Source organism: Bos mutus, chromosome 18 (assembly GCF_027580195.1).
Source record: "Bos mutus isolate GX-2022 chromosome 18, NWIPB_WYAK_1.1, whole genome shotgun sequence".
Classification (NCBI taxonomy): Eukaryota; Metazoa; Chordata; class Mammalia; order Artiodactyla; family Bovidae; genus Bos; species Bos mutus.
This window is the reverse complement of record NC_091634.1, coordinates 7,043,811-7,055,684: the sequence shown is the minus strand read 5'-3', so window position 1 is coordinate 7,055,684 and position 11,874 is coordinate 7,043,811. Positions and strand designations below refer to the sequence as shown.

The 11,874-nt window shown below is 47.1% G+C and overlaps 1 protein-coding gene across 3 annotated transcripts; it reads left to right on the top strand.

Moving 5' to 3' along the window:
- Nucleotides 1-636: 636 nt before the first annotated feature.
- On the top strand, nt 637-5,341 carry DKKL1 (dickkopf like acrosomal protein 1). 3 transcript variants are annotated; one of them, XM_005904982.2, is made up of 5 exons: nt 637-792; nt 1,244-1,418; nt 1,849-1,989; nt 2,122-2,214; nt 4,958-5,341. In XM_005904982.2, exons 2-5 carry the CDS (start codon nt 1,263-1,265, stop codon nt 5,267-5,269), a joined length of 702 nt encoding a protein of 233 aa, XP_005905044.2. In that variant the 5' UTR covers nt 637-792; nt 1,244-1,262; the 3' UTR covers nt 5,270-5,341. The 3 variants fall into 3 exon arrangements, with proteins under 3 accessions (XP_005905044.2, XP_014336694.2, XP_014336692.2); XM_014481208.2 differs by lacking the exon at nt 637-792 and adding an exon at nt 830-996 and having other exon boundaries at nt 2,122-2,163; XM_014481206.2 differs by lacking the exon at nt 637-792 and adding an exon at nt 830-996.
- Nucleotides 5,342-11,874: the final 6,533 nt, after the last annotated feature.

The following is an 11,874-nucleotide window of genomic DNA, read 5'->3' as shown; positions in this document are numbered from 1 at the left end:
TGTGACCTCATCAGAGTTAAGGATCTTGGGCAAGACGACTGGGAGTTTATTGGAAGTTCACGAAGATGCAGACTCCCACATCCACATGCATTAGTGGACTAGAGGTGGCCGCTGTCCCAGGACCAGGAGAGAGCCTTGGTTGCCAGAGGAGAGAGATGAGAGTCCCTTAATTATATCCCTTAAAGATGAGTGTTCAAACTGACAAGACTAGAGGGGCTGGATCAAGAATCTCATGTCCTGAGGAAGAAGGGAGCCCAGGTTCCGGGTTCCCTGTAAGGTGGGACATAAGGCTGTCTTTAGGGTTTCTAGGGAGGAATTTTTTGGTGGAACCGTGGAGTTCAGCGTCCCTACATTGCCCTCTGTTGAGCGCCTTAATCGTTTCAAAACCTAAAGACGACGAAAAGGGACACGGAGCTTTCAAAGATAGATACAAAACTAAGCAGTGGGCGAATCAGAAGGACTGTTCGGACACCTGTATTTCAAGAGCAGAGGGAGCCTAGGAATGGAACTGAGGGCTCTAGGGACAAGATCCAGGGCACAGAGGCGTGGCCTAGATGTGGGGCGTGGCCCTAAGTCGGGGCGGGGCCACCTTCGACTGGAGCGAGACTCCAGCACGTGGCCAGGATCAGAGAATACCGGCCACACTGAGTCTCCAGGGCAGAGGTCAGCCGACAGGGACGCGGTCTGACTATGGGGGTGTGAATTTGAAATCAATGCCCCGCTCTGGCTTAAGGGGCGTGGCTCCTACTCATGGGTGAGACTACCCAATAGTGGGCCGGCCTCAGGGGTGAGGTAAGCAGATGGGGCGTGGTCAGACCATAGGGGCGGGTCCAGGGCTCGCGGAGCCCCTCCAACGCTCCAGTATCCGACCTGGGCTCGAGAACAGAACTGTTTGGATTTAACAGTCCGTGGACGGCGGGAGTCTTGAGTCCGGTGACCGGGCTGTGGTCTAGCATAAAGGCGGGGCCCAGAAGAAGGGGCGGGGCGTGGGAGAAGGTGAGGAGGAATGAGATCTGGATACGAATGTGGGAGAAGGAAAGAAATGAGATAGATCCATTGTGTGAGACCGAGCCCTGAAGAGCCGGGTCTGGGGGGAGGGGAGGGACCGGACTGGACCGGGGGTGTTGGCGTAGAAGGTAAGGGGAGGGGGCAAATGGCCGGAGTCTGAGGAGTTTCCGGACCAGGGGTCGGGAAGTGTCCTTGTCTAGGGAAGGGGGAGCTCTGACCCCTGTCCTCGCCGCAGCCTCCCGGCCCGCCCCGCCATGTGGCACCAGCTACTCCCGTTGCTGCTGCTCTCCTCTGCCTCGGTGCCCCCCTCCACTGCAGCCCCGATCCGCGATGGTGACGTCCAGGAGAGCTCCTCAGGTTTTCTAGGTCTTCAGAGTCTACTCCAAGGCTTCACACGCCTTTTCCTGAAAGTAAGCGGTGGCCTGGGTTGGGGGAAAGAAGAGGTACAGAGAAGAGGAACAGGGGTGACAGATGGTGACTGAGGGACGGAAAGAGTTCAGAGAAGAAAGAGTGGGAGAGAGGGGTCGTGGCCAGGTAGAAAGATAGACAAGAAGAGAGGGAGTCAAGGGGCAGAAAGATGGATGGAAAGACCGAGAGATAGGAAGAGAGGGAGGGAGACAGAGGGCGAGAGGGAGAGGGAGGAGAGGGCAATAGAGACAGAGAGACAGAAGACAGATGAGGGGCAGGAATAGAAAGGTGATGGGACATATGGAGGCAGGAGGTGACCGAGTTAGGCCCTCAGGGTCAGAGGATGGAGAGAGAAGGGGGACCCTAACAAGGCTCCAGGTGTCCTGGGGAGTCTGGATGTTCCACAGCTCACTGATTCCTCCTCTGGCCCAGGATGACCTGCTGCGGGGCATGGACAGCTTCTTCTCTGCCCCTATGGACTTCCGGGGCCTCCCTAGGAACTACCACCAAGAAGAGAACCAGGAGCGCAGGCTGGGAAACAACACTCTCTCCAGCCACCTCCAGATTGACAAGGTGCCTATGCCAGGAAGTCCCTCCTGGAGTATCTCCAAGATCCCTCATGTTGCAGTATCTGGTGGAGGTGGGGTTGAGGAAGGCAAAGGAGGAAGGCAGTTTTGTTCTCACTCTCTCCTCCTGTCCTCACAGGTGACCGACAACAAGACAGGAGAGGTGGTGATCTCCGAAAAGGTGGTGGCATCCATTGAGCCAGGAGAGGGGAGTTTGGAGGGTGACTGGAAGGTTAGGACACACCCCTGGCAGTGTCCAAGCCCAAACATTTTCTGTAGTTTAGCAAGAAATGATAGATTAATGAATTGACTCTCCCACTCCCTCTGTGCCACTCTTCCTCTCTCTGGGCCTCAGTTTTGTCATCTGTCAAAAGGGACTAACCAGCTTTCGGAAATGAGGTTTACAACCTCAGAGATACATCCTCTCTTACTTTAAACCCTAGAGGATTTTGTAAACCAAAGAAAGTGCATTTTTCCCCAAATAAGATTCACCCTCATAAACCTCAGAGTGTTTTGATCTCAAAGTACTCAAACCTCCAAGTATTTTTTAATCTGTCCCAAAGAGCTTGGTAAATCTCTCCCTTGTAAACGTCAGAATGTGATTTTTTAAATAATTCCTAAGTACTTTATGAACCCCCAATCCTTTGTGCATCTCACCTTTGTAAACCTCTAAGAGCAATTCTGATCACAAAGTGCTTTTTTTTTTAACCTAAAAAGGTTTAAGAACCCTTAAGTGCTTAGTAAACCCACATGGTTCTCCCATACACATTCCCAGTTTTTTATTTTAAAAACTTCAAATCTACAGAAAAGTTTAAAAAAAAAGTACAGTAAACCTGTATCCCCTTTCCCACAGAGCAGGGTTTCTCAACAGCATCACTGTTGGTGTTTGGGGCCATGTAATTTTTTTGTTGTGGGGGCTGTCCTGTGCACTATACAATGTTTAACAGCATCCTTGCCTCTACCACTGGACGGAAGAGGCACCCACCCCCTCCAGCTGTGACAACCAAAAATATCTCCTTGACCTGATTCACTACCTGTATAACATTTTACCAGATGGACTCTTTTTTACCTTTTTATTTTTGAACCATATGACAGTAAATGATTGACATCACGACACTTCACCCCTAAACCCTTCAGCAGATATCTCCTTCACCTCCATGACCATAGTTCCATTTTTACACCCAAGAAATGTAACATTGATATCCATTATCTCAGCACTTCCCAGGTGGCTCAGTGGTAAAGAATCCATCTGCCAATGCAGGAGACACAAGAGATTCTGGTTCAATCCCTGGGTCAGGAAGAACCCTTAGAGGAGGAAATGGAAACCCACTCCAAAATTCTTGCCTCAGAAATCCCATAAACAGAGGAGCCTAGAAGACTATAGTAGATGGGGTCACAAAGAGTCGGACATGAGTGATCGACCCAGCATATACACATACACACACACACACACACACACGTCAATTATCTCTGTATTTGTTTTCTAGGGCTGCCATAACAGTCTCACAGATTGGGTGGCTTCAACAACAGATGTGTATTTCTCATAGTTCTGGAGGCTAGGTGTCCAAGATCAAGGTGTCAGCAAGGTTGATTCCTACTGAGGGCTGTGAGGGAGACCTCTGTGCCTCTGCCCTAGCTTCTGGTGGTTTACTGACAGTTACTTAGTGTTGTTGGTGTGTAGATGCATCAGCCCCATCTGTCTTTATCTTCGCATGCAGTTCTCTGTGCATTTCTAGGTCCAAATTTCTAAGAAACTGGTCGTGTTAGATTAGAGCCCACGCTAATGACCTCATCTTACCTAATGAAAACCACAGTGATCTTATATGCAAAGAGGTCACATTCTGAGCTATTAGGGCAACCTCTTTGGTACCACGGATGAGTTTCATGGAAGACAGTTTTTCCAGAGACCGGGGTGGAGGTGGTTTGGGAGAGGACTCAAGCACATTTATTGTACACTTTATTTCTACTATTATTACTCAGTTCCACCTCAGATCATCAAACATGAGATGTCAGAGGTTAAGAACCCCTGTACTAGGGTCCTAATGGACCTCAACACATGAATTGGAGAGCAGGGATTACAATTCAATATGTAACCATCTCCTATAAGGCTTCCCAAACCTCAAGTGACTGAAACACAGACTCTGATTCAGTAGGTGGTTGGTGGGGGATTGCTCATTTGCATACCTAAAGGCTCCCAAGTGATGCTGATGCTGTGGGTCCACAGCCCTCACTTTGAGTCACAAGGACCAAACAGACACTGAAATGTCCCTGCTGGACCGAAAGCTGTCCACAAGAGCTCATATGATTTTTGACCCAGGATTCAATCAATTTTGATCCAGGATCACCCGTTGCAACTATGCTCATGATTCATTAATCCCAAAGAGCTTTGTACATTTCAGATTACTTTCTAAACCTCAGGGGGATGCTTAATCTGGAAGTGCTTTTGAAACCTCCAAAATGTGTTTTAAAACCCAGAGTATATTATAAACATCAGAGTATTTTTATTTCTAAAACACAAGTCCTTTGTAAAAAAGACAAAGTGAGCTTTATTGGACTGGCCCAGAAGTTTGGGTTTGTCCATAAGCTTGTATGAAAAGGGCTTTCCTGGTGGCTCCAACAGTAAAGAATCTGCCTGCAATGCAAGAGACCTGGGTTTGATCCTTGGGCGGGGGTAGGGGGAGATCCCCCGGAGAAGGGACTGACAACCCACTCCAGTATTCTTGCCTGGGAAATCCCATGGTGAGCTACAGTCCATGGAGTCCCAAAAAGTAGGACACGACTGAGTGATTAACATGCTTCTATCAGTTCAGTTCAGTTCAGTTCAGTTCAAGCAACCCAAATGAACTTTTTGGTCAACTCTGTAATTCCCAAAGTATTCCCTAGGTGGCAGAGTGGGTTGAGTATGCCAGGGGAGCATCCTGAGGCTGACCCTTGGAGTTTGAGAGGGTCTCCTTGTTCCCCGCCCCCTTCAACAGGTTCCTAAGATAGAGGAGAAGGAGGCCCTGGCGCCGGTCCCGAAGGCCGTGGACAGCTTCCACCCGGAGCCCCATCCCCGAGTGGCCGTCTGGATCATGAAGCTGCCACGGCGGAGGTCCCACCAGAATACCCAGGAGGGCGGCCACTGGCTGAGTGAGAAGCGACACCGTCTGCAGGCCATCCGGGATGGGCTCCGAGAGGGGACCCGAGAGGACGGACTTGAAGAGAGCGTGCAGAGCTCCTCTCACTCCAGGCTGCCCGCCCGCAAGGCCCACTTCCTGTACATCCTCAGGCCTTCCCAGCAGTTGTAGGGGTGGGGCCCGGGGAAGCCTGCCTGTACCCTCCACCAGACCCCAGCACCATATGGAAATTAAACCTTTTTTCCAGCAGCACCGTCTCCTTTTGGGATCTGTCCCCAGGCCTCAGCCAACCAAGCCTAGCTTTGAGCATGGCCTCTGGCTGAGCTGTAACTTCTTGCCAGCGTCCCCAGGTTGTTCCCTCATTCAGACGCCATCTGTCTTCCAACTGAGCAACTCTGTCATCTCCTCTGTCACCTCTGTCCCACCTGTACCCTCTGCTTCCATCTCTGTTACCGCCTGCTCTGCTTGCCCTCGGGCTCCCAACTCTCACTCCAGTCCTTTCTGTCCACTCTGCATTAGCTTCCTATCCCTGCCACACAAACCTAGCCACTGAAAACAGTGCAAATGTATCCTCTCACTAATCCATAGTTCAGAAATCCAGGATGGCTGGGCTGGTCCTCTGTGCAGGTCTCACAAAGGCAACATCAAGGTGTTAGCCAGCAGGGTTCTTACCTGAGGCCCCGGGATGCCTCTGTTTCCGAGATCATTCAGGTTGTTGGCACAATCAGGTCCCCTGAAGGTTCAACTGAGGTCCCTACTTCCTTGTTGGCTGTCTTCTGGGGCCACCCACTCTTAGCTCCTGGAGGTCTCTCTACAGTTCTTGTATGTGGGTCCCACACCTCAAATCTCACAAAAATACACAAAAATTTTCTCTGAATGTCCCTTCTGCCCCATCTCCCTTATGCCTTCCTCCTCCTCTTCTAGCAGGACAGAGTTCTCTGCCTTGAAGGACTCACAGGATTGGATTGGGCCCACCTGGACAGCATATGAAACAGGTTCCAGGAATTAGAGGGGGGCCGTCTTTGGGGGAGAGGACTTCCCTGGGAGCTCAGCTGGTAAAGAATCTGCCTGCAGGAGATCCTGCTTCGATTCCTGGGTCTGAAAGATCCCCTGGAGAAGGGATAGGCTAACCATTCTAGTATTCTTGGGCTTCCCTGGTGGCTCAAATGGTAAAGAATCCACCTGCAATGTGCGAGACCTGGGTTCAATCCCTGGGTTGGGAAGATCCCCTGGAGGAGGGCACGACAACCCGCTCCAGTATTCTTGCCTGGAGAATCCCCATGGACAGAGGAGCCTGGCAGGCTACAGTCCATGGGGTCGAAAAGGGTTGGACACAACTGAGCGACTCAACACGGCATGGCATCTTTGGGGAAAGCCATTATTCTGCCCACTGCATGTCCAGACTGTCACCTCCAGCCCCCAACTATGCATGTACACTTCCATCTCACATCCACACCACTTGTTTCCACTCTCATCTTTTTTTTTTTTCCTGGCCATGCCACACAGTGTTGGATCTTGGTTCCCAGACTAAAGATCAAACCCATGTGCCCTGCACTGGAAGTGCACAGTCTTAACCCTTAGACCACCAGAGATGTCTTCCTCATTTTTATCTTCTCCTTCCCTCTCAAATCATATGCTGACTCCATCTTGACTCGCTCTGTTTCTCTTTCCCTTTGTCCCTCTGTCTGTCCCTCCATGCCTGGCACTTCAGACTCCATCTTTGAGAGCTAGGCCTGCTGCCTCAGCCACCTGGAAACTGACAGTCCCTGTCTTGGGCACCCTGTCCACTTTGCCCATTCCTTCCAAATCCTCGGAGCAACTCCTATTCCCTCCAGAACACCTCCCTCAAGACACACCATTGAGAAGGCACATCTGGGTCTTTAGGTGCTGGGTCCTGCAGGGGAGGCAGACACAACGTGTGTTTTCCCCCCTCGAAGCCCAGGTTCCAGTTGGAATCACCCTGCACAGAGACTCAGCACATTCAGGAAACTAGCAATATGTGGGTGTAAATAAAAGAGAACTTTCTTTTGGGGGGAAAAATAGATTTTTTTTTATTATCCCAAATAAGCATCAATATGTCTTCATGGAGAATATCAAAACCTGATTGGCCTTTCCATACCTTCTCTCCCCAACCCACCCCCAGTCCCATTCACTTTCCCACCATTGACAACTATTTGTGTTTAATGTTTATTTTTGGTAAGTGTATTTTTGGTATATTAGTCAGCTAGGACTGCCCTAAGAAAATACCACAGATGTGAGTGACTTAAACAAGAGACATTTGTTTTCTTACAGTTCTGGGGCTGGAAGTCTGAGATCAAGTTGTTGACAGGTATCATGTCTTCTAAGGCCTCCCTCCCTGACTTGTAGGCAGCCATCTTTGTATCTTCATGTGGTCTTTTCTCACGCACGCACACATCTGTGTCCAAATTCCCTCCTCTTATAAGGACATCAGTCATTTTGGATTAGGGCCCACCCTAGAGAACTCCTCTCTTTTTTAAAAAGAAAGATATTTATTTCTTTGGTTTTGAGGGGTCTTAGTTGTGGCATATGGGATCGTTAGCTGTGGCATCTGGGATCTAGTTCTCTGGCCAGGGATAGAACCCCAGCACCCCCCTGTATTGGGAGCACAGAGTCTTGACCACTGGACCACCAGGAGGTCCTGAGAACTCATCTTAATAATTCTTTTTTTAGATTTTTTCTAATGTGGACCATTTTTAAAGTCTTTATTGGGTTTGTTACAACACTGCTTCTGTTTTAAGCTTTGATTTATTTTGGCTGCGAGGCATATGGGATCTTAGCTCCTCAAACAGGGATCAAACTCCATCTCCTGCACTATATGGCAAATTCTTAACCACTGGACCTCCTGGACCTCCAGGGAAGTCCCATCATCTTAATTATCTCTTTAAAGATCTTTTCTCCAAATATGATAGAATTCTGAGGCACCAGCAGTAAGGGCTTCAACATATGAAATTTCAGGGGACACATTTCAGCTCCTAACAGTAAGTAGTCTTATTTAATATAATTCCTTTTGATGCATGTATCTTTAATTTTCATTGGAAAAGATGATGGGAAAGATTGAGGATACGAAGAGAAGAGGGCGATGGAGGATGAGAATTGGATGGCATCACCGACTCAATGGACATGAGTTTGAGCAAACTCCGGGAGGTAGTGAAGGACAGGGAAGCCTAATGTGCTGCAGTCCATGGAGTTACAAAGAGCTGGACACGGCTGAGCTACTTGAACAACAAAAATTTTTAATTTACATTGGTGGTATTACATACGTCATTCCGGTGGGCCTTTTTCTTTTCAGTACCATCTTTATTTATTTTCTTGGTTGAATTTTGTGGAACATATGGGATCTTAGTTCCCCAGAGAATGAACCCACACCCCCTGCAGTGGAAGCACGGAGTCTTAACCACCGGACTGCCAGGGAAGTCCCTCAGTACCATCGTTAAGATGCCTCCATATTGCACTGGTACATCCAAAATCCACCCAGTTCCATGGTCAACCTCGCCACCCTCTCAGTGATCCACACCTGAGTTGCCTCTGATTTCCCACCATTACAAATAATGGTACAATAAACACTGGTAGAGAGCTTCGCGGGGCTTCCCAGGTGGCACATTGCTGAAAGAATCCACCTGCTAATGTAGGAGGAGGAAGAGACACAGGTTAGAGCATTGGGTTGGGAAGACCCCCTGGAGAAGGAAATGGCAGCCCACTCCAGTATTTCTTGCCTGGAAAACTCCATGGACAGAGGAACCTGGCAGGCTACAGTCCATGGGGTCGCAAAGAGCCAGGTATGACTAAGTACAGCACAGAAGCAGCAGCAAACACTAGTATATAAGCCCCTTTGTGGTCCAGAAGGACAGGATGGGGGGGCTCTAATCAGCAAAAGAATTGCTGGGTTGTAGGGGATGTATCTACCTATTTTGATTAGGTAGAATTTTCTGACAAGTCTGCTCCCTCTAGCAGACCATACATGCATGCTAAGTTGCTCAGTCGTGTCCAACTCTGTGACCCCACAGACTGTAACCCGCCAGGTTCCTCTCTCCATGGGATTTCCCAGGCAAGAATACAAAAGTGGGTTGCCATTTCCTCCTCCAGGGAATCTTCCAGACCCAGGGATCAAACCCACGTCTATTAAGTCTCATGCATTGGCAGGTGAGTTCTTTACCTCTAGGGCCACCTGGGAAGCCCCCAGTCCATAGGGATACCATAAACCTTAACCACATCTGGCATCTGGGGAAACAGATGTTTGTCTGCAGAACAGTTGAAGTATGCATCCACATGTGATCCAGATACTAATATTAAGACACAGATTTTAAAGTAACTATGATGAATAAGTTCAAAAAATAGATGAAAAGATGGAGAATTTCATCAGAAAACTAGAATCTAAAAGAGAGGGGAAAACAGAATAAAAGAGAGGGGAGAGGGAGATGGAATCCAATGTATATTTTAGGATTTATAAATTAAAAAATCAGTAGATGAGTTTCACAGCAGATGAGACACAGTGGGAAACAGATCAGGAGACAATATCCAGACTGGGGACTTCCCCGGTGGTCCCGGGGAAGTCCACACTTTCAGTGGAAGACTCCTCACTGTGAATGCAGGGGGCAAAAGTTCAATCCCTGGTTGGGGGGTGAAGATCCCACATCCTGTGCAGCCAAAAATAATAAACTCAAAAAAAAATCTAGATGAATCACACTGACTAAGGAGAGAAAATACAGGGCATTTCCTGGTGGTCTAGTGGTTAGGATTCAGCGCTTTCACTGCTGTGGACCTGGGTTCCATCCCTAAGATATCCCACAAGCCAGAAGGCATGGCAGAAAAAAAAGAAACAACTTATATCCAGCTTTTAGGCAAACAGAGAAGGGCATCTATATCTGTTTCTCGACTGTCTTCAGCTCAAAATGATCCTTATGTCATAGTGGGATATTTTGGGAGTGATATATTCTGCTACCCTTCACTGTATATAATATTAACCTACAAAAATCAATTATATCCCTAAACATTATGAACAAAAAGATTTTTACTGAAATTTTTAAAAATATGATTTGAATCAGCATAACAAGCAAAATACCTAAGAATAAACCTAACAAAAGATTTGCTAGATCTCTAAACAGGAAACTATGATACATTACTGAGAGTAATTAAAGAAAATCTAAATAAATAATTCATAGTAACAGTATTCACGGCTTCCCTGGTGGCTCAGTGGTAAAGAATCAGCCTACCAATGCAGGAGACACAGGTTCAGTCCCTGGTTTGGGAAGATCCCACGTGCTGCAGAGCAATTAAGCCCGTGCACCACAACTACTGAGTCCGTGCGCTGAAGCCCAGGAACTGCAACTACTGAAGCTTAGGCACCTAGAGCCTGCACTCTGCAAAAAGTGAAGCCACTGCGATGAGAAGCCCCAGCACTCTGAATAGAGATTAGCCCCCGCGCATCCCAACTGGAGAAAAGCCCGTGCAGCAACAAAGATCCAGCACAGGAATCAATCAATAAATAAAATTCTAAAACAGTATTCATAATTGCCAAAAAGCAGAAACAACCGATGTCCATTGAGAGTAAAATGGTTCAATCGTGGCATATTCAGAGACTGGAATATTATACGACAGTGAAATGAATGACCTACTGCCATGGAATGGATTTTATAATGTTGAGCAAAAGAGGCCATAATTAACAGTGGTCACCTTTAGTGGGGCAATAATTAGGAGGAAATGTGAAGACTTCTGGGCTGCAGGCAATATTCTCTTTTTTTATATGGGTGGTTTCATTACTGTATTACTCTATTAAAAGCTTAATTGACCCATAACCTAGAATTTAGCACTTTATGTATGTTACAATTATACTATAAAACAGTTTTTAAAATTATTTTAGGTCTTACAAAATTATATTCCTCAAAAAAAAGGGAAATAAACAAGAACTACTGAAGGAATAAAATGAAAAATAACAAAAAAGAAAAAAATGAAAGAATGAAATCATATTAATAACGTCAGCAGGGTCCACCACTTGTCAGCCGTGCTAAGAAAACACTAGGCAAACATTCTTATTGAACTCTTATAAGACTCCATAAAGTGGATATTGTTTGTTCCCATTTTAGGGAAGAAGGGGAGGCTCAGAGAGGTAGAATCACTTCCCAAAGTCACACAGCAATGGCACTAGGCTTTCTGATTTCAAATCTCACACTTTTAACCAATCACCACATCACTTGTTAAACAGGTTCTTTCCAAATGTTTAACAAGCCACCACATAATAGCCAAAATAATAACTATCACCCAACAAGGATTACTACTTCAAGCCCGCAAGGTACCTAAAAAGCAATTATCTCCATTTCTAGGTGAGAAACCTGAGGCTCAGAGAGAGGGTAAGCCTTTGTGCCAAGGTTACAGGTAGAGAGTGATGGAGTCAAAATTCAAACCCAAGAATGTCTGACTCCAGTCTTATCATCATTCTACACAGTCCAACAGTTTTGAGGCGTAGATTCTGTACCTTCATTCATTCGACAAAAAATGTTTGAGAACTCACCCTGGGCCAAGGATATTCTAGTTCCCAACAACCTTCTACCGCTAGGAGCTCACATTCCAGTAGGGGGTGACAAAGACAGTGCACAAATACAGACTATTTCACGGCGGAGAGACGAGCCTCGAGGACGAATAAAAAACTAAGTAGAGAGATGAGTCTGAATTATAGACTGTGTGTCAGAGGAAGGACTCTCTGAGGAAGTAACAGCTGAATGAACGATGATGGGATGAATGGGAGAATGTAAAATGATTTC